Source organism: Narcine bancroftii, chromosome 5 (assembly GCF_036971445.1).
Source record: "Narcine bancroftii isolate sNarBan1 chromosome 5, sNarBan1.hap1, whole genome shotgun sequence".
Taxonomy (NCBI): Eukaryota; Metazoa; Chordata; class Chondrichthyes; order Torpediniformes; family Narcinidae; genus Narcine; species Narcine bancroftii.
This window is the reverse complement of record NC_091473.1, coordinates 8,723,557-8,747,025: the sequence shown is the minus strand read 5'-3', so window position 1 is coordinate 8,747,025 and position 23,469 is coordinate 8,723,557. Positions and strand designations below refer to the sequence as shown.

Below are 23,469 nucleotides of genomic sequence, written 5' to 3'. Positions count from 1 at the left end.
GGAAGGGAGGGAGGTGGGGAGGAGAGAGAGGTGGGAGAGTGTGAGAGAGGCAGGAGGAGGGAGAGAGATAGGCATGGAGCAAGGTGGAGGGAGGCAGGGGGCAGAGGGAGAGAGAGGGAGGAGAGGCAGGGGAGAGAGGAAGAGAGGTTGGGAGAGAGGAAGAGGCAGGGAGAGAGGGAGAGAGGCAGGGGAGAGAGGTGGGGAGAGAGGCAGGAATTTTAATAATTAAGAAACATTTGGACAGGTACATGGATGGGAGGGATATAGAGAGCTATGGATTGGGTGCAGGTCAATGGGACGAAAATGGCACGGACTAGAAGGGCCTGTTTCTGCGCTGTTATTTTCTCTGATAAAATTGCTCTATTTACCTACTTCTTCCAATCTCTGAAGATCTTTAAAATATTCCTCCCTCCTCGTTGTGATCATCAACCCTTAAGCCTTTTCCTGTGCCTCGCTGTTAATTTTTTTGACAACACCCCGCTACCTGCCTGAAGGTGATTCGCTATGTTTATGGTGCTATAGTAAGGTAAATTATGCTTATTGTTTCTGCTTTGTTGGTGTTTAGTTTGCCCTGTTTCTGTTTTGTGTTGCTGGTTGATTCTCCCACCATTTCTACTGATAATATTTCCATCTAAAAAATACGACACTATTTTATCTTTTCCCTTCTACTGCAATGAAAAGGTTCATTGGAATGCAGGGAGATCGCTGAGGACTTGCTACTTGGCACACTGACTTTTAATAGCCCAGCAAACCTCCCAGTTCAGGAGTAATGAAGAAGGGTATTAAATACCCTTGAGATCCACATCCTTTACCACTAGACTGACCCATTCAAGGCATTGTGCTATCATTGGTGATGAAACTCAATATGGCACTGTGCTCTGATTGCTCTCATATTAGCCAATAGCCGTGCACCCTTGCCATGAGGCAAGCCTCTTTGAAGTGCCCAGCAATAATCTTCCACTTGAGACGTGGAAGAGTAATGCCATAGAATTAATTCTGCTGCAACACTTCGACCCATTGGAACGGAATCCCAGAGATAAAAAGGGTAAATATTAGAATAACTTGGACCCAAATTAAAATGGTGTTTGTCTCTTTCTGTGAAATTAACCCAATGTTAAATTGAAACCTTATTTCTGGGCTTCTTTCTTTCCCAGAATCAAATAGCCAGTAATTTCCACCAGATGGCAATCTCTGCTGCAGGCCATCAGAATGTTTTTTGAGATTTCAATAGAAAATTGAACCAGAGCGCATTCCCCTAATCGAAGGGCTTGAGGTCGTTTTAATGTTTTCAGCTATTTACATTCAAGTGACAACGCAAAAAGATTAAGAGCTGAAATACCAAAACATATCCGCGGTTTGGCTAAAATCCTTGTTGAGCAATGGACTCAGAACTCGCTCATGATTATCTTTTTATATTTTGTGTGATATTCATTGAGATTGTACTTCAAAGAGCCCGGCTTAATTCATTTGCAAGAATTGAGGCTGCGCTTTCAAAGATTCCTTTAAAAGCTCTGCCATCACTTGAGAAAGGAAGGTTGCCATGGAGACTGGGGCTGATTTCTTTTCCAGTCGCCAAGATAAAAAATTGTTTCTGTAGCAACAAATTGCTCATGGGAAAGAATACTAATGGCACACTGATGAATGATAAAACGCTCGGCTGTGACAGCAGAGGGATGTTACAAAATTCAATATATGTTAAGTGTTTTTTAACTTTATTTTGATTTTGTTTCCCAACTTTCTCAATTTTCTCTTGTGCGTTCTGTTGCTGTTCCTGGAAAATAATTCCCTCAGCCCCAGCCACTGGAAGAAGAGGCGGCCAGGCATCATCTCTATTCACACAGCATCCGGGGGACTTTGTGCCTTGCATCATCCTTCAGGAAGGACAAGGGTTGGCATCACGAGAACACCCTGCCTTCTGCAGGGCAAATAAATTCCGTTCCAAGTTACCTGCTAGAAAAAGTGGGAGAGGGGGTGGGGAAGCAGACATGACAAAGCACAGCTTATCTTTAGAAAGGGGAAAGGTGAACTACGTTCAGTCAATTCCCATAATCCAACAGGATTGGGATCTGCAGGCGCAGGTTTTCCAGACTATTGGATAATATTTTCCTTATTACCTAACACTTGTAATTCACTTTTTCTTTTCAGTGGTGACACAGACTTATAAGAAATTTTCCAGTGAATAGTTAGGTTCACAAGAATGGGACAAGATGAACTGGGGTCACAGTGAGTCTGAGGGGGAGTTCAGCGAGTGGGAAGGGAGCCCAGGACTGAGGCAGAAGTGAGCATGGGCACTGGGAACACAGCAAATGAATCTCTGGACTGAGTCAGTAGAGAGCACAGGAACTGTGACCTCTGAATCAGACGTACACCCCCCACAAGGAATGGAAAAGGAGCTCCAGAACAATTAAACAATGGGACAAGGTGGTCAGATTCAATTTGGTTAAATCCAATAGGGAAGAATTTGTTTACATGTTTACAAAATGAGTTACTTTGAGGAACTGTTTGATAAAGTGATTCTGGGTGGGGGAGGGACTGGTGCAAGCTTAGTGCAGGAGCTGAGGCCGGTGAACTGGAAATGATGTCCTCCAGACAGGGGAATTAAATGACTGAGGATATTTTATTATCTGGTGGCTAATCATCTCAAATGCTTTACCCTGATGGGGTGGGTGTAATGTTCCAGCTCACAACCAGCTTCCTGTGCTTTAGGAGCATGGATGATAGGCATTCATCTCTTTCAGCGGCCCACAAATTGCATAGAAGGCCCCCCAGACTGGAGAGTAGAATGCTCTCCTGATCATAATTAACCTTTCACAGACAGTACAAAGAAAGGAAAAATCACACACACACAAATGAGTGATTTTCAGTGTACTTTCTATGAACTATCATTATTGTTTGGCAGTTTGGTGAATTAAGCATCCATGTTAAAAATGTTAAATTGTAGCCAATCCTGTGGACTACACACAATACAAGACTTTACTCTCACAAATATGGTATTACATAGAAATGGCCCATCATCCCAAAATGACTGTGCTGAGTATGGGGCCAAATAAACAAAATCTCTTCTGCCTACACATGTTATGTGTTCCCTCCATCCCCTACACGTGATGCATGTCCCTCCATCCCCTACACATGTTACATGTCCCTCCATCCCCTACACGTAATGCATGTCCCTCCATCCCCTGCACATTCTGAAGCCTGTGAAACGCTGCCATCATATCTCCTTCCATCACTACCCCGGATGCCTGTTCCCAGCCAATCTATGTTTTAAAAACTTGCACTACACATCGCCCTTAAACTTTCCTGCTCACATTCTGACACAATTTTAATATATTCTGGTTTATATATTAGTTTATATATTCTGGTTATTTACCTACCACTATGTTTAAATTCAGAGACAAAGGACTATGGTTTTTGTCTTGCAGCATCCCATTGTCTGGAATTCTGCATATTCTGCACTGACCACATCCGCTGAATCCTGAACGAATCACCGTGCAGGCTGCATTTCCCCTCGTGTGATCGTTGAAGCGTGGTCCTGCGTGATCCCATCACAACAGAACAAGGGAGCCCTGACAAAGTACGCATCAGTACAACCCTCAGCATGTTGAGGCAGCTTGCTGAAGAGGGGGAGGACCCAACGGAATATTGCAGTGGTGAGTCTCTCTCACACCTCATCGATTTCCAGGTTTCACACTGAGGTAATGACCACTCCCCCCACCCCCAACAAAACACCCCACTTCGTGGGAGGGTTTCACTTTGGAATCAATGGTCTGTTGACTGTGAACCTAACAGGGTTGACAATTGGCATCACATGATATTTCTCTTTCCCAAGGAAGGGGGAAAACTGCTTCCCATTCTGGCATTTGAACGTCATAAACTGGGAACAGGAGACATTAAATGGAAGATGGTGGAAATCTGAAATAAAAGCATGACATGCTGAAAAGACTCACAGCTAACACATGGTCTTGGACCTAAAATGTTCATCGTTCTTCTCTTTCCATGGAGACTGCCTTCTCTGCCGAGCATTTCCAATATTTACCTTTTTTTTATTTCGGACAACTTAATATCCTTATGAACTTTGTAAAAATATAAGCAATAAAGCAAGTATAGGTCATGTGACCTCCCCCCCCACCCCCCAACCTTGCAATAATATTCAATGCCTCAGCTGGTCATGAACCTCAAGACCATTCTCTTTCCTGATTGCTGACTCTCTACTTTCTTTGCCATCCAAAAAGCTACTCATCTCTGCACCCACAGACCTCTGATGTAGAGTTCCAGTGGTGTACAGATTTCCAATGTGTGGTCAGAGAACATGCATGACATCACATACAACCTTGAGATTCCTTTTTTGGGTGGGCGGTGCAAAATTACCACCAATTGCTAATCCATAAAATAAACTGTACACAGCGTAAACATGTTAACAGATAATGAATGTAAACAAACTTACTGTGCAATACTGGGAGAGCAAAGAAAATCAATAACGTGCACAAGTAAGAGTCCTTCAATGAGTGTGTTGTTGAGGAATCTGATGGTGGAGGGGTAGCAGCTGTTACTGAACCTGGTGGGGTGAGTCTTGTGGCACCCAGACGTCTTTCCTGATGGCCGCAGTGAAAACAGAGTGCGTGCTGGGTGGTTATGGATCTTTGATGATTGTTGCTGCCTTCCGACGCCAGCGTTCCCTGTAGATGTTCTCAATAGTGGGGAGGGTTTTGCCTGTAATATCCTGGGCTATGTCCACTACCTTTTGGAGGGCTTTATGCTCAGGGGTATTGGTGTCCCCATACCAGGCCATGATGCAACCGGTCAGCACACTTTCCTCCACACCTCTGTAGAAATTTGCCAGGGTTTCTGTCATACCAAACCTCCGCAAACTCCTGAGGAACTAAAGGCGCTGATGTGCTTTCTTCACAATTCACGATGCTATTGATGTGTTGGGTCCAGATCCTCCAAGATAGTGACTCCCAAGAACCTAAATGTCCTCACCCTCTCCACCTCTGATCCCCCAATGATCACTGGATTGTAAACCTCTTGCTTTCCTTTCCTGAAGTCAACAATCAGCTCCTTAGTTTTGGTGACATTGACTGCAAGGTTGTTGTTGGTGCACCATTCAGCCAGATTTTCAATCTCCATCCTATTTGCTAACTCATCCCCTTCCTTTATACAACCCACTATTGTGGTATCGTCGGCAAATTTGTAGATGGTGATATTGTCGTACCAAGCCACACAGTCATTGGTGTAAAGTAAATAGAGCACGTTCAATTTCTGTGGAAAGAAATGACTCCTCACCCAGTTTGAAATGGCCTGCCCATTGTCCTCATTTTCCAGCTCTCCCCGTTCTCCAGCTAGTGCAAACAACCCCTTGACAATGGCTCTGTCAACCTTTTTCAGAATTCTGTACATCTCAGTGGTATTATCTCTCATTCTTCCAATCTCCAGATCTTACTTTTTCAAGGAGAACCCCCTCACCCCAAGGGTTACTCTAGTGAATGTATGCTGAACCATCTTCAAGGCAAGAAGAAACTTTCTTCAGTATAAAGACCAAGAATGCACCGTCTACAAATGAGGGTTCACCAGAACCCTGCACAAAATCAACAACCCATCCATACTTCTGTACTCCAATCCCCCTGCAATGGAAGCCCACTACCATTTGCCTTCATAATCACTAGTTGCTTCTGCATGTAAATTTTCTCTAGCTCATGAATCAGCACACAAATGTCACTACATGTATTGGGAAAGGTCATGGCTGTCACATGACGGCACTTCTCTCTACCTAGTCGGAGGAGACACCAGCTGCCAATCAAGCTCCTGTTCCACCCCCAACTATCACCACACACCTTCCTGTTGGCCCTTGTTAATTACCTGCCCTACACCCTCCAGCCTGCCTGTACTTGACCTCAATAGGGGTTGGGAGCACTGATCAGACTAGCACAGAACCGTGTTTGCCCAGAGCCAAGGGATAGCAGGACACGAATTTACTTTTCCCTTGATTGTATGCATGTGTGTATCTTTTTCCCCATGCCTGTTTATTAGCTGTGTGCGTGTGTTTCATGGCCACTATTATTTATTCCCATGCTATCAAATTCTTATTGCCAACCAAGTGCAGCTCCCACACTAAATAATAAACTGTACACATTTGTTCACTGTTTTTCCGCTATTCCCACAGTTGTTGTATATACTCTGTGTGTGTGTGTGTGTGTGTGTGTGTGTGTGCTGTGTATAGCCTCATTTTCCAATGGCTTTGCCACTAGCAAATAAAACTTTTTGCTATCAAAACGTGTCCAGATCCTTGCCTTTGAGACCTACCAAACCTGTTTCCTCACTCACAATGCTACATTAATGCTGATTTACATTCATGCTTAATTTCCATGGGAGTCTTGCCTGTTAGGTGCCAACTACTAATTCATTTAGCACTTTCAACTGCTTAGCCTTTTAGTTGTGCTTTATTATATGGGACTTAGTGAAATGAAATGGATGGTCTTATCTCCATCTGAAGCTTCTAAAGGATCATCAAGTCTGTCTCTCCCTTTCCCCACTCAGAAGAACAGGTCTCCTGCATGGCCTTGGTGCACAATCAATTGCACGAAGTCTGTAGTAATCAGAACTGGAGGCTTTTATGATGGACAACATCCCTTGTGTTGCTGGCTCACACTGACCCGGACCTGGAAGGCTTGTGTCATGACAACCTTTATGAGGTAGAAAGAGGAGGGGTCATGAGCCAGCCAGCGACAGCAAGGTCAGCCAGGAAAGGTTACATATAACAAATATGTACAATAGTGGTTTCACCACAAGCCTCAGCTGAGGTGAGGAGAATTCTATCCAGGGTGAACCCACACAAGGCGGTGGGACCAGACAACGTAACTGGTCGAGTACTGAATGACTGTGCAGACCAAATGATAGTGGTCCTTACGGAGATCTTCAACACTACATTGCAGCAGTCCATCATCACATGGGATTCAAGACAGCCACCATCATCCCGGTTCCCAAGAGGCAACAATAACAGGCCTCAGTGACTTTCCCCCCTGTGGCACTGACCTCCTCCATCATGAAATGCTTCGAGTGTCTAATGATGGAATACATCAAAACACACCTGCTGGAGATGCTGGATCCATTTCAATTCACCTATAGAAGAAACTATTCCACAGACGATGCTATACTCCGTCCTGGCCCACATGGAGGACAACACCTTATAAGCCAGCCTGCTGTCCATTGACTTCAGCTCGGTGTTTAATACAGTCATTTTCCAGAGGCTGGTGGAGAATCTATCCTCGCTGGGACTCAACACCCCTCTCTGTAACTGGATTCTGGACTTCCTAATGGAGAGATCGCAGTCCCAAACATTGAGCACCATCACGCTGAGCACTGGCACGCCTCAGAGCTGTGTGTTCAGACCCACGACTGCATCGCCGGATCCAGGAGGCTCATCAAGTTTGCAGATACATGACAGTCATTGGCCTCATCGGCTAACAATGATGAGTCGCAATGAACTGGCACGAAATAACATCCTGGGTCTCTACGTGGATGATTGTGAACTTCAGGAGGGCCAGGGATGACCATCCTCCACTAAATAGCTCGGTAGAGGAGAGAACCAAGTTCTTTGAGTTCACTTAAGAAGTGACCTCTCGTGGACACACAACATTTCCTCACTTGTCAGGAAGGCACAACAACAACTGCACTTCCTTAGAAGGCTGAGGCGGGCAAGGCAACTGACCACCATTCTGTCAACTTTCGACAGGAGAGAGCGTCATGGCCAGCTGCATCACTGTGCAGTACAGTTGCTGTGGAGCATTGGTTCGGAGGTCAATACACAGGACCATAGTGGCAGCAGAGAGGATCACCGGATTACTTAAGGTGGGATGAGGGTGGAAAGAAAAAGTTTGAAAAACACTGTTTTAATCATCCCTCATTGCTATGTGCATGGTTTCATAACTCCAAAGGAAATGGGCCAACGACAATTTTTCTCGAGCAAAATATTTCCGTCACAATTGGGTCTAGAGCAGTGGTTCTCAACTTTCCTGTTCCACTCACATCCCACCTTAAGCAATCCCTTACTAATCACAGAGCACCGATGGCATAGGGATTACTTAAAGTGGAAAGAAAAAGGTTGAGAACCACTGCAGAGGTACAAATAAATACACATCATGCATTCAAACCTGCAATGCATTTCCAGCATTTTCTGTTTTATTCATTCCATTATCTACTGTATGCAAGTTCAATTATTATCTTTTAACCTAGTCGATATTTTTATAGTTTTATGTTCCAAGTCTAATGCCCAGCAACAAATTCAGTCTCATTGCAGATGCAAAATATCATCTGGCAAGATTTGTTCAGAAGCATGCAGAGTGACGACACCATTCAATTCAGCCTCTTATTATATTAATTTGTTGAATGTTGATATTTGATTGAAGGTTCATTGCTACAGGATTCCTACAGGATACATGGAGAACATTCACTTAGTGACAGCTTAATATCTCAAATCAGTGAATAATGAGTTTGCCACAGACCCCTGTGCTGATGTGCATATCCCATCATGGACACAACATTAAATAGAGAAAGCATTTGTTTAGAAAGTGTTGTTGGTGTTTGGGCACTTGCATCCCACACTTGTATTCATTGTAGGGATTTTTTTTTTGCTATAGTTCTACTTTGAATATGAATAAGATAAAACTATTCTGAAGCACGAGTCCATGGATTTATGTTCGTCCATTTGAGGGAAGAGACTGTTTTAATGTTGTTCCTTGATAAAAGCTGATTTAAATCTGAAGAATGGCAAATTTGTCTTTGCAGGAGGTTACCATCCAGTGAAATTGGGGGACATTTTTAATGGAAGATACCAAGTATTGAGAAAGTTGGGGTGGGGCTTTTACGCAACAGTGTGGCTTTGTTGGGATCTGCTGTAAGTAACTGATCTTGTTATCGTGTATCACTGCACTTCAGATTCTTTACCCAAATTAGAAAACTAAAGCCCCTTTTACACTTGTATCCCACTACATTGGCTGTTCAGTGTCCCAGGATAGGTATGGGGGTTTGGCTTTTCACACTTGACCACTCATAACTGGGACACTGAACGCTTTCACACTTGCAAGGAGTTAGGACTGTCTTACCTTCTACTGGTGATGTCATGACGCATCAAGTGATGGTGACCTGCCCTAAATCCTGATCAATGTATTATGATCTTATATTTGAAGAAAATGAATCATGCCTAATTATAACATAATTAAGCTTTATTACAGCCCAGTATGAGCCCTTCAGCCCCTGTTGTTGTTGTGCCGACCTATATAAACCTTTATAAGGGACAATGGGAAAGCAGACAATTTTTAAACAGGGTGGGAAAATTGGTAGTGCTATAGCACTCAATTTATACAGAATGGGAAAGTTGGTAGCTTTTTCCCCATGGTCTTTATAAATAAGATGACGCTGGCGTTGAGCTGATTTTGCTTTCACACTTGACCCTTTAAAGGCCAATTGACTGTTAATTCCTGGGATCACTTGCAAGTGTGAAAGGGGCTGCAGATAAAGGCCCATGGTTAAGGCCCATGGTACAAGACACCATAAAGTTAAAAATAATTGAAAGTAGTAATAAAATAATAATCTTAAAATGGGTGATGCAGATTTGGGCTTCGACTGAGGGGTAGATCTTGGCAATGTGTAATTATGTGGCTGGTTCACATGGGCATGACAAACTACTGTGGATTCCTTGAGTAATGAACTGATGTTCCAACAGATTTGTTTGAGCTGGATAGTTTCAATATCTTGAGTGTTGATGCAGAATCACTCAGAGGTGCACCACCCACCCCAGATAACCCAGCCTCTGGCTAGCTCTGGCATTTCATTACTTCATCCTATTGATTTCTTGATCATTGGGAACAGAAAGAAAGAGAGAGGGAGAGAGAGAGAGAGAGAGAGAGAGAGAGAGAGAGAGAGAGAGAGAGAGAGAGAGAGCTGCTAAAATACTCTGGCTCCACAAACAGGTGAAAATCTGGAGATCCCACAGGGAATCACGACTCACAGCAACACAGCCAAACCTTCCCACGCAGCACAAGTCAGGAGTGTGATGGAATACTCTCCACCAGCCCAAATGAATACGCAGTCCTAACAATCTTCATAAATCTTAACACTATTCAGATTAAAGAAGCCCTCTGGATTGGCATTCCGTCCACCACCGTGCGCACCACGAGTTCACAATGGCTCCAATGTGTATTATCGGCTGCAGTTACTTGTTTGTGCTACTCTGACAAAACTCATAACCTTTACTTCGGAAAAGGGCAAAGGCCAGCAGGTGCAAGGGAACATGGACGCCCTGAGACTCTCTGCCAAGTCACACACTGAACTGATAATCTATTCCATGCCTTTTTTTCCTTGCCGTATTTAAATCCCAGAATTCTCCACAGAACAGCACCATGAGAGAACCTTCATTGAAAGGTGGCCATCATCTCAGTTAGATAAGGCCAAGAATTGATGGAGGGTACCTGCCTCCTGTTAATAAATACATTGCAAGGTTTGGTTTTCTCTTGTGGGAACCTGACATTAATGCAGCATGAATGCTGTTTATCAGCCCAAGCCCAGATATTGTTCAGGTTTAGCTGCCTACAGAGAGGTCTTTGTCATTGCCTAAACTTTTAACAAATACTTTTGGGCATTTTGCACTTGCATTAAAAATGCATGATGAACGTAAATTGTTGTATGTTTGCCTTAAACAGAAAGAATAAATCTGTGGCAGTGAAGGTGGTGAAGAGTGGAAGGGGGTTTACAGAGGCTGCCCAGGATGAGATCAGGCTTCTCAGATGTGTGAGTAACCTCCTACAGATGGGCTAAAACACACACACACACACACACACACACACACACACACACACACACACACACACACACACACACAAACAAACTCAAATCCAGCTTCAAAGGCTTAAGCAACAAGTCGGTTGCTATGCTACTGGAGTGGTATCTTTCAGAGTTGGCATTAAACAGAAGCACTGACTTCTATTTGAAGAAATGCAGGGAAATCCCATCTGGTACCCTGCAGTCTAACAGATTGTCTCTTTGCAACGTGTAGGATATTACAATGGAGATATTATCCCCCTATTTCTTACATTAATTGGAATATATTTAATTGAGTGCACATGATTTTAAGATGTATTGAAAGATGCTATATAAAGACAATGCCTACCACTTTTTAATTCTATGCCTGATAAACAAATGTCGCTTGCTGAATATCCCAAACAAATCGGTGTGCTCTAAGCTCGTGTAGTGGAGAGGGTGCCAATGGAGAACACAGTCTAACCAATAGGGAATTGGAGTTTGCTTGGAAGCCCAGGAGGAATTTTGGTTTCAAAAAATAAACTGTATTCATAATAAATTATTTACAAAAGAGAAAACCATCTAAATTCTTAGTGTCCTATCTATGCATTTCCATCAATGTACATTGGAGAAATGCTCCAGCTCTTCCCAATCCCACATCAATAACTACTAACACTTCTCTGGCCCATGGTTCTCGGCATCTTTGAACTGTTGGTTAGACCACTCAATATTTGGTAACGTGGATAGAAAGTCCACACAACACCTCGATTTGTACCCTGATGCTGAATCTGGGGTCTGACTGTCCCCATGGTGCCTTTCATATTTAATCATCCTATTACTGGATGCTCCTGGCCCAGGCTTTAGTACCATTTGAAAATAGCATCTAGTAGGCTCTGGGACACCAGCTTTCTACTTCCCAATTTTCTGTCAAGAAGTAGGCAGATGGTGGGTGAAAGTCACATCTTTACTGCTGAGGTCCATGCTTGGCAAAATGCTGGAGAACCAATCGCTCCTCACCCATCCACCAACTTCACCAAAAAGAAGCCAGAGAGAAGAGATTGATTTGAAAGTTCCCGTAAACATGGTAACATCTTGCTAAATAGGAATGGGAGCTTTTTTTTGTTGTCTGAGGAAGACAAATCCCAACTACCTGCTCTGTTGTTCACAGGGCATTGCTGCAGCTAAAATAATCAACCCAGCAAAGCTGTCAAAACGTTTCAGGCAGCCTGGACGACCTGTAAACCCATTCCTTTTCCTGTTGCAATTCCAGAAACAAATACCTTGTGCAACACTTCACCAAAGTCCACTCCTTGTTTCAGTGCGCAAATCCTTCGAACTGCACGTGTGAAAAGCCTTCTCCGAAGCTAACAAGAGATCCTTTCCCAGGAAATTGTGACCCAGCAGTGTCTCTGCATGACTTGAGGGACTTTTCAGTCTTTTGGAGAGTTTTGGTTCTGCACTGGAGTAGACACTCACTTCACAAGAGAAACAACAGAAATGGACACACTTCCATTTGTGGGCTCACCCTCCTGTAGATTACATTATTTTTATTCTGCATTTCATACAGGGACTGCCGGAACTCTCTGAAAATGTGTCAGAAAATGCGTTACCTGTTAACCCTTAGAATTTTGAGGAGCCAAGAGACTCCCTGAAATCAAATCCACTTCTTCCCCTCAACAAGCTCCTCTCCAGCTGTCTTGATATTTGAGCTAGCAAGGATTAAAATACTAAGAGCATAAGCATCCCAATCAGCTCAACTATTTGTTGCTGTGCTCTGCACTTCATTCAGCTCTTCCCATTCCATCGGCTGGGTTCAAATGCATCAATTGCATTGGGATGTCCAGCTAATAACTGAAGGCCATTTCATGTCAGGCCTCTGCCTGGAGGCTGGCTACAAGCACGGAGTGAAAACTTAAGACTTACCTTTCAGACAGCAGCCCTAAAAGGCTGTTCCAGTGTCCCATTCATATATAGCGGAGCCTCGTAGAGCCCTCCGGATCCAATGGAGGCGAGGTGACTGGTGTCGTAGCGATACCCGTCATATATATGTGTAAGAGTAATGGCCGTCTTCCCTACCCATAATCCCCCATGCAGCTGGAACCGCTCTGTGTTTCCCAGAACAGTTCTAGCTGCATGGGGGATTATGGGTAGGGAAGATGGCCATTGCTCTGCTGTGTTTTGAGCTGCAGAGAGTGGCCCTGAAGGCCGAAGTGGCCCGGTGAGGCTGTCACAGCCTGTACCAGATTCCCCCTGATGGCTCCCACTGCCCCAATAGCTCCTGCTGCCCCAACAGCTCCTGCTGGCCCACCACTGCCCCGACGGCACCTGCTGACCCCCCCCCCCCCCCCACTGCTCCAGCCAGCCCCTGCTACCCTGACAGCTCCCGCCAGCTCCCACTGCCTTGAGGGGGTCACAGAGGGAGAGGGGTGAGTAGGGTGATGGGTCGCAAGCTGACGGCATCATCAGCCCACCCCTAAACAGATGCTTGCAGCAGCTATACATTCTGGTCAGGTGGCGGAGCACAGCACTCGCCAGTTATCCTTCCCCGAGAAGGGTTGGAATTGGTGCCTCGGAGCCGGCCAAGAAGCATTCAGAAAGGTGCATCTCAAGACGCAAGGGTGAAGAACGTCCGCCTTTACAGACAGATGTTTTCCCTGCTTGAAAGTGCCCTGTAACACTCCTGCATAAACACGTATCAATCTCAGTCAACCAGGAACGGAAGATCCTCACTGGTCAGTCTGGGGGTGTATCAATTTTGTGGATGCAAATTTATTTTTTTAGCTCAATCAGACAAGAAGGTGGTTCCAAATAGCAAGTTGGTTTCTAATTATGTCCCGTTTTATGATACTAGACCGTCCCTACGGTACCTTTCATCAGCCAAAATGATGTAAAACGAAGAAGCGATTGCCATTGATTGCTATGGAATTTTTTTTTGAACATTCCCGGACCCAACCAATTCTTCAGAATCATACCAAATAACACATAAAGCCTAAAATCACACTAACATTTATTAAAAGCAAGAATGATCTGATAAATATACAGCCTAGAAAGTAGAAATGAGGTAGGTATGGTATAGTTTGGCCGAGTCTTCGGAGGTTGGGGAGGTGTGAGGTACAGGAGACTGGGATGTCAGAGAGAGAGGAAGAGCTGTTCAGTTATGTGTGGACCCTCTATAATGGGCTCACTGTTTTCATCAAAGCCAATACAGGTATCTTGGTAAAAGTGAATTTGCGTAAAGCAAGTATTCGCAAAGTGGGGTATACCCATGTGAGAAATGTGGGGAGAGACAATGGTTTGGGGAAGATGCTGGAACAAGGGGAAATTACCATGGGTTTTGGAAATTGACAGTACAAGTAGATAACACTGGAAGATGGGATGGAAGGAGAGGATTTAACAAAGAAGGTCGGGGGTAAAACACAGGATCATATTGACACTGTGGTTGTGAAAAAACACACACAAATGCTGGGGAAACTCAGCAGGTCAAACAGTGCCTTTATGTAGCAAAGGTGAAGATACATCACCAACATCTCGGGCTTGAGCCCTTCATCAAGATGTTTTTCACTTAACCAGTGTCAACAGAATCCTGTGTTTTACCTCTGATTACAACAGAACTCTGTGAAAGTTCTCCAAGGGATGCCCATCCTGAAGAAGTTTGCCTTTGCTCTCCTCAGGGAGTTCTGTGGGATTCTGTCTCACTGCTCCCCACCTGTCACCCCTGCTGCTCTCAAGCTCTACAACCATGTGCTCACCCAGACTCGATTCCACAGCCACGTTGCCTTACTCTCTACTTGTTCCCCCTCAACTTGATGAAGGGCTCAAGCCCGAAACGTTGGTGATGCATCTTCACCTTTGCTACATAAAGGCACAGTTTGATCTGTTGAGTTTCTCCAGCATTTAACAAAGAAGGTCTGTGATCTGGCAGCCGACAGGAGAGGTTGCAGGACACAAAGCAAGATTGGACCATATTCGGAGAGCGGCATGAAGTTCTGGTTGCCTGGCTATAGAGTGACTGAGCAGAAAAGACTCACAAGGATGTAACTGGGTCTGGAGGGCTTCAGCTAAAAGGAGAGGCTGGACAGACTTGGATTTTTCCCCCCTGTAGCATAGGATTCAAAGGGGGCACCTTGAAAAAGTTTACAGAATTATGAATTATGAATTAAGATGAATGGGCACAATTTGTTTCCCCCCAAGGTAGGGAAGTCTAAGACTCGAGGGCATTGGAAGGGAATGTTTTAAAGGGAACCAGAGATTGTGTGGAAATGGAGCGGGTTTCCAGTGGAAGTGCTGGAGGCCCGTGACTGGGTGGGTCCCCTCCAGGTGCTCCAGTTTCCTCCAACATCCCATGGACATGTGGGATTGGGTCTTTAATTGGTGACTATAATTCCCCTGGAATAAAATGGAGTTCGTTTGGGGTTGGTGCAGAGGGGCGGTTGATGTCCACAGACTCTGGGGGCTGAAAGGCTTGCCTCCATGCCATAAAATTCCATGAGTTGCTTTTTCTTTTTTAAAAAAATACTTATTTTCTCAGGTGAGATGGAAAAGCTCAAAGGATCCAGCTAAGGAGCGGATTGTCCAACTACTGGATGATTTTATATTAGTCGGTCTGAATGGTGTTCGTATCCTTTGATTCTATATTGATAGATTATAGCTGAGCCTGCTTGAATTTGCTTTATTTGTTTATTTCCTTTTGATGCACAATCAATTGCACAAAGGCTGAGGTTATGGGAACTGAAGGCTTTTATTACCAAGAGATGGACAGCATCCCTTGTGTGGCTTGCTCACGCTGACCTTTGCTTGAACTGGGGGCAGGGTTGTGGCATGAGAGCCTTTATGGGGGAGAAAGGGGAGGAGTCACGAGCTGGCCAGAGAGAGCAGGGTCAACCAGGAAGAGTCATGTCATTTACATACAATAGTGTTTCACCAGACCTTTCTATAAACTTGCGCAGAAAGAAAAGGCTAAATAAGAATATTTTTATGGGAAAAGTATTAAAGAAATTGTTTTCTTTTAGTTGTGCTGTTCTTGAAACTTGTGCTAGCCCAGTGGTTCCCAACCTTTTTCTTTCCACTCACATCCCACTTTAAGAAATCCCTAAGCCATCAGTGCTCTGTGATTAGTAAGGGATTGCTTAAGGTGGGATGTGAGTGGAAAGGGAAGGTTGAGAATCACAGCTCTAGACCTAACTATTAGTGAAATATTTTGCTTGAGAACAATGGTCATTGGCCCATTTCCTTTGGAGTTCTGAAACCATGCACATAACGAGTCAATGAGGGACGATTAAAACAGTGTTTTTCAAACTCTTTCTTTCCACCCACATCCCACCTTAAGCAATCCCTTACTAATCACAGAGCACCGATGGCATAGGGATTACTTAAAGTGGTATCTGAATGGAAAGAAAATGGTTGAGAACCACCGTATCTAGATGTTTTGCTGAAGTCTGCAGGTTGCAGGTCATGTAAACAGTGATGAAGAGGCTGTAGAATGGGAACCAAAGCCATATAAAGAGGCTTGTGCCCATCTGCATAGGGACTTTCTTGTAGAAAGACTCTGTTGTAGGATACAACAGGTCTTCCTGTGAAACATGGCACCCGCTTTGCCAAGCCTGTAAAACACTGTTGTACTCACACTACTTGTCATACACATCTTTACATTTGATTTAAGTTAACGCAGGGGTGCACCACTCTAGCACCTTAGGGGGCAGCTCCAGCATCTCCTTTTCGCTGTCGAGGCTAGGACCCCAGAGACTCCATACTCCTCACTTGAATGGCCCTCACCGTCCTGGGTTACTCTGCATGGGTAAGATGGCATCGATCTCATGGTGTGGCAAGATGGCCACCCTCCTTCCTCCTCTGATGATAATGGTGCTGAGTTTGAATTTGGGTCATGGCAAGATGGCTGCCAAGCCTTTTTGCGTCATTTCCTCACAGCCACCCTCCATTGGCGTGTAGCGCAGCAAGTGTGTTCAGATGAATTCGGGGCAGATGGCTTGGGGCTGGAATCTGATCCAGTGCCCCTCTACACTAACTGTGGCTCCCTCTACACAAATTGTGGCCCCCTCTGCACTAACCACTTGCCACGCGCAGCAAACCCTTGCCCATTGCCTTTCTTTCCACAGCTGAAACACACTGAATCTTCAGCCAGGCAATGACATTGGGGACGTTGGCTCTTGCTGCACAAAAAGCACAGGAGTGCTCCCTTGCATGGGAAGTGACAGTGGTTAGGGATGGGGTAGTGGGAGCTGCCGGTCCTTGGAAAGGGTCACCTGGGTGAGTGAGCTCACTGGCTTTGAGGTTGTCATTCTATAGCTTGGTTTGTTCCAATAATTTGGCCTGTTCAATGTGGCTAGCCAAGTTCTTCTTACCTGACTCGAGCAGTCGCTGCCTCGTGTACCTTGAGCAGACCCCCGCAACTAGAGTGTCCCGGATCTGTTCTTCCTCACTAACGTGGCCCGTAGCTGCTTCATACCTGCACTTCTTGGCAAGCGTCCACAGATCCATCAGGTCATCATCGATGGTCTCTCCTGGTCATTGGCGATGTAGAGCAAGTTGGTGCCTTGCTAGAACCTTGTTTTTCGACTTCAGGTCTCTAACCTGCCTCGATGGCAGCATCATATGTAGTGCAGTCCCTGATGATTGCATACCTTTTCGTTCCTACCCTCGAAATGAGAGTGGACCTCCTGACTTCATCGGCGGGGAAGACATCCCTGGTCACGTTCAGGTAGGCCTGGAAGCAGTCTAGCCAGTACATGAACTCCTCAGCCACATCGGGGACAGAGGGTCTACCAGCAGCATATCAGGCTTGAGTAGCACTTCCATCATTTAGGGAATAAGCTAATAAAGCTGTAGTGTGAATAAAAGCTCTCACAACTGGAGGGAGAACAAACGCTTTTATTAGCTTATAACTGAGGGTTGGGTCTTACAGTAGTCTTCAGAAGGGTTCTGAGTTTAGGCGGGAAACCAGGGTTATATGTGAGAAGATGAGGCGGAGCCAGCCATCAGTACCACACCCGACCAGTGAATCCCAGTTCACTTCACTCTGGCACCCAAAAGATTAACACCACACCCCTGAGTTAACATATCAACACTGACTAGTTTGCAAAAAATGCTAGACTGCAAGATGACTTTAATTTGGATATTTGATGGTGACAGCAAAATATTTTCAACCTGGTTAAGGAGGAAACAATTTGTCCATGCAGGGACTTCTTGGCCTCTGTTATGACACAGTCCAGATTTGTTTCTACAGAGAGAGAAATATAAAATAATCCAGGCAACCCTGATGACCTTCTCTGCAAACCCTCATTAAATGGCAGAATCTGGAAACAGGCACCTGCTTATCTCTGGTTGTACTGGATACACGGTTAGTGTAGGGGGGGTCACGGTTAGTGTAGGGGTGGCATGGTTGGTGTAGAGGGGGTCACGGTTATTGTAGAGGGGGCGCAATTAGTGTAGAGGGGGTCACGGTTTGTGTAGAGGGGCACGGTTAGCATAGCGTTTGGCACAACACTGTTACAGCACCAGTGACCCAGGTTCGAATCCCGTGCTATCTGTGCAAAGTTTGTACGTTATCCCTTTGTCTGCATGGATTTTTCCCAGAGGCTCTGGTTTCCTTCCACCATTTGAAATGTATTGGGGATTGTAGGTTCATTGGGAGTATTCAGAAGGCGTGTGCTCGTGGACCGGAAGGGCCTGTTACCATGCTGTATATCCAATTTTTAAAAAAAATCTTATGATTCTACAGTTCTCGTGAAGGCTTGATGGAGTGTTGATAATGCTCTGTTCTGTAATGTCCTATGGAAGATTGGTGAAACTGTCTATTCTGACAATGGTGAATGTAATTCAAAGAGGAGTATCAATCTGTGTGTATCTCAAAATTGCTAGCAAACTTTGATTAATTTATTCTTCACCTCATTGGGGTTTATAGAATTTCACAAAAGATCTACTGTGTGTGACATAGTGGTTATCCCTGCAATTCACATTGCATCCAAAGAAATCTGGGATGTTTCAGAAAGATGTGTTAAAACTCAGTAAGAATGGAAGCATTTTAAATGTTCATAACCACTCATAATTGATCAGACCTTGACTCTTTGTAATAACCCTTAACTCCCTTGCCAGATGTGTGCTTGGTTATTGAACTGCTTGGTAACCATCTTCAGCACTGGATTATGAAATCCAATTGGCAGGGTCTACCAATGCCTTGCGTCAAAAAGATAATTCAACAGGTGAGACTAAAGACTGGTCCACAGGAACAACAATACACTTTGAGCCTGTTCTCAGGCTCCACTTATTGTTCACTGGTCCAAAAGATTGAACTATGCTTGAAAATTTTGTCCTAATCCCTGATCATTTGAGCGGTCCCTCAGCAAGTGGCATTCAGAGTTCTGTGTCGGGGGAGGTGGTGAAATTCAATGTAATCGAGGCATTTGGACAGGAATAGGTAAGGGGTAAAGAGATACAGACCTAAAGTATGTGATGGGCCAAAGGGCCTGTTCCTGTGCTTGACAACACTCTGACTCAATGACTCTAAATACTGGATGAGCTTCAAAGCAACTGATACCTCAGGGCTTTTGAGGCCCTTAGGATATGAATAATGACATGTTTATTGCTCCTCCCCAGCTGCCTTTGATTGCCCTGAGAGGGGCAGTCGCTTACAACAACATCATTACCTTGTGTAACAAGTGGTCATCATTGGACAGACTTTGCAGTCAGCAATGAACATGATTTTTTTTTTATATTTTATTTTTGATTTTTTTCAAAAAAATATACATAGCAACATTTTAAATATACAATACATTAAACTTTTTCTCACAAACACAACAAATAAAAACAAAACAGGCCCTGCCTCCCTCCTTGTAAAGGTTAAAACCTTGTGTTTTTGATTCGTAGTTAATTTTGTGTCTATCCCTTTGAGAAAAAGTATTGTTTGTAGTGTTACCATAATGACTATGACATCATATGTCATAATATCCAAGCAGACCAAGAGTTTGTATCTCATTCTTTGAAGAATTAAGCTCAAGATACTTTTCTTTGAATTCATCTTAATTTGTCTTATTCTGTCTATTTCTTCTTATATCAGTTTAAAAATTTCAATGCAAAGTTATGCAAAATGTTTAGCTGTTTTATCAGCCAATTAAAGCTACTTAAAGCTGCATCTACAAAGTTTGGTTTATTGGATTAATAAGATAGTAATTCTGAATATTGTCACCACATTTCCTCGAAGATGACATGTTTTGAAATTGGGAAATACTAGAACTCCTCCCCCTCCTCCCCCCCCCCCTTCCATACATACAGATCCATTCACCGTCAGAGCATACGTATATTTTAAGTGTATACAGTTGGGGAAACTACATTTTTGTATATATAATAGTTACTTTTGTATCCTTTTTTGTTCCTTTTTATGACTGTATCTGGGCCCCTATGTGGAGCAATGAGCACTTTTGATCTTGCTGGTGACGTGTCCAATGTCCTCACACCCCTTAGTGGCACGTGGCCCACACGGGGAGATAGATTCAAAGTAAGTATCCTGTGGTTCTGCTTGTTGAGAGGTACTCGCATGTCAGAATCAGAATCAGGATTTATTGTCACGAACAAGTCATGAAATTCGGTGCTTTGCGACAGCGTCACAGGGCAGACATTCATATTATGACCATCTTATGACAAAACTATCAATAAAAAGGTAAAAACAATAGTGCACAAAAAGTAAGTCGACCTTTATTCCAGGGTCGCAAGGGGAGGAGTTATCAGGGAGCGAGTCACCAGAGGGGGGATGGGCCGGGTATCCATTGGCAGCCGCATCTACACACATTTGTATCACCACAATATCACAAAGGTTGCCTGCCATTTCAAGTCAAGGAGCAATATATCCTCTGCACCTCGTCAGACCTGGGGTTGAGCTCTCTGATAGCTTAAGGGTCAGCTATTAAGCCCGTTTCTGCACCCATTCTGAATTCACTGTGGCTCGAGGTTGGAGCACAGTCTTTGCATCAGCCTGGCCAACAAGTCAGTCTATTTCCAAAGCAGCAGGACGGGAAGTGCTGACAACTTCCCAAGCATCATGATGCAAAATCCAGAGTGATCTTCCATTTGTTCTGCCACATTATTAGATTTATTGAATTCAATTTAATTTATCATGGTTTATCCCCTAAACTGATGTCTGATGGTAATGCTTTACATCCATTTGAAGCAAGCCATTGGATTTTCCCAGTATTTATGACAACTTTTCTCCCCATAGGCAAATACAGCTTGTGGCATCCTGCAGTGTCCATGTTATTCTGCTGCATTTCCCATTAAAATAACAGCGTTAACACTTCAAAGCTTGTTCCTTGATGGTTGGGAGCTTTCGGGGACAGTGAGTCTTTGCCAGACAGGAACTTCCTTTTTACTTAACAGAGTTCTGATTGTCTGCCCCCTTCTCTTGGCAAGAATATATAGAAACAGGAGTAGGCCCCTTGGCACTCAAAATTCCTCCACCATTCCAAAAGATGATGGCCAACTCAATATCTCAAGTCCTGTCTGATTTCCGTATCTCTTGAATTCTTTCATGGCCAAAATCTGTGGATGACCAAGCACTAGCAGTCCTAAATTCTAAAGGTGCACAAATCTCGATAAAAAATATTTTCCTGAAATGGGTTCAGAACACACTGGGGGTTTGTAGGTTAATTGGGTGGTACGGGCTCATTGGCCGAAATGGCCTGTTACTGTGCTGCATGTCTACATTTAAAATGGTTCAAAATGTCTGATCCTTTATTCCAACGCCATTGCCGCTCATGGTCTCGATGTGACCAAATCCCTTTCAGAAAACTGTACTCTGATTCAGTGAATCACATCTGATGTTTCCTAAACTTCAAAGAATCCAGTCCAACCTCACTCCAGAGTCTAAGGGAATTGAATATCAGCAGAAAGGTGTAAATCAGTGTTGTTGAATTTTTTGACTCTGCTCCTTGGAAAGAGTGCCTCACATCTGATAATGGTTTGTCTGATCCTTAAGTTTTAACTTATGAAGCTGTTTAAATACTCTGACTGCTTTCTCTCCTCAAATGGTAGGTTCTTCAAGGGCTGAACTATCTGCATACCAAGTGCAAGATTCTGCACACAGATATCAAACCAGATAATATTCTTCTATGTGTCAACCAGCAGTATCTCAACCGATTAGCTACTTGTATGCAGCATGCAGTGGGAGAAGGAGCACCAGGTCGAGCAGGTAGTGAAACACGTGGAAGTTTACAATAGTCTGAGATTCCAAATATACTCCTAAGCCATAGATCCCAAAAGTACTGTGGTGGTACAGCCACTACACTGGCCGTACTCCTACTGGCCTACTTCAGGGGGCAGCCACTGTACCTGCAGATAGGCAACCTGGGAGGTTGACCCCACCTGCCCACTGCAATCACCACCCCCACCACCCCCCCACCCCCGCCATTGGGAGTCATTTGGGCATGTAGAGCCAGCAAGGTACAGAGAACGTGTGTGTGTGTGTGTGTGTGTGTGTGTGTGTGTGTGTGTGTGTGTGTGTGTGTGTGTGTGTGTGTGTGTGTGTGTGTGGAGGTTTAAGCTGTACAGTCTACGAACTTTGTGTCTGAATTCTTCGCACAGCAGTGCTCACAAGTACAAAGTGCTTCCTCCTCATTACTTATGCAGGAACATCATCCCTCCCTTGACTAAGATGACCTAAAGATTGGTCACTATCACATTGTTGTTGCAGGAACTTGCAGCCTACAATTCCCTGCTTCACTTCCTGCATGACAATAAGTACACCAGTGTATTTCAGTTGTGGTAAAATGTTTTGGGATATCCTGGGATCATCCGAGAGGTTGCAAAATACAGGTCAGTCTGTCTTCACCCCTCCTCCTCCCCCACACTCTTTTCCGTCCTTCCTTCCATTGACAGCACAGATTCAGGCATTCCACAAATCAGGCATTTCTCGCTTTCTTCCTGCAATTGTTTATTTAATACCAGTGCCATGGTCAAAATTAAATCATTCAAACACCACTGTTGTTGAAACTCTTATTCCGACTTCCTTCCCGGAGCTCAGAGACATCATTCCACTGGTAATAACTCTGCCTAATATGAAGAGTTATTTTTTTGTTGTTGTTTATCTCTTCTGTTATTTGCAGAGGAAACCAACACAGAACAATCACTCCCAAATCCTTTGGATCCGACACATGCTGAAGACATGAGCATAAAAATTGTAGACCTTGGAAGCGGCTGCTGGACAGTAAGTTCTACTCGGTCATGGAAGGAAGGGATGTATCGTTGCTGAGATGGTTTTCAGATGAAATTGGGTTTTACTGCCAAGGTGAAAATCTCAGCAAACTCCTTTCTGGGTCTACACCAGTGGCTCTCAACCTTTTTCTTTCCACTCACATTCTACCTTAAGTCATCCCTATGCCATCGGTGCTCTGTGATTAGTAAGGGATTGCTTAAGGTGGGAATGAAAAAAATTTGAAAACCACTGTTTTAATTGTCCCTAATTGACTCATTATGTGCACGGTTTCATAACTCCAAAGGAAATGGGCCAATGACAATTTTTTTCTCAAGCAAAATATTTCAGTAACATTTGGGTCTGGAGCAGTGATTCTCAACCTTCCCTTCCCACTCACATCCCATCTTAAGCAATCCCTTACTGACCACAGAGCACCGATGGCATAGGGATTACTTAAAGTGGGATGTGAGTAAAAAGAAAAA

General features: G+C 44.2%; 1 protein-coding gene across 2 annotated transcripts in view; it reads left to right on the top strand.

Annotated features, from left to right (window-relative positions):
• LOC138763085 (SRSF protein kinase 3) overlaps positions 1-23,469 on the top strand; it is a 41,770-nt gene that overhangs the window by 5,681 nt on the left and 12,620 nt on the right. The window contains exons 2-9 of one of the 2 annotated variants that reach the window (XM_069936686.1): positions 1,792-1,888; positions 3,423-3,650; positions 8,782-8,890; positions 10,695-10,782; positions 15,320-15,407; positions 18,901-19,007; positions 21,829-21,985; positions 22,899-22,999. In XM_069936686.1, the coding sequence (XP_069792787.1) occupies positions 3,599-3,650; positions 8,782-8,890; positions 10,695-10,782; positions 15,320-15,407; positions 18,901-19,007; positions 21,829-21,985; positions 22,899-22,999 (702 nt within the window). In that variant the 5' untranslated portion in view covers positions 1,792-1,888; positions 3,423-3,598. The remainder of the gene's footprint in view (positions 1-1,791; positions 1,889-3,422; positions 3,651-8,781; positions 8,891-10,694; positions 10,783-15,319; positions 15,408-18,900; positions 19,008-21,828; positions 21,986-22,898; positions 23,000-23,469) is intronic. The other variant, XM_069936685.1, reaches the window with a different exon arrangement.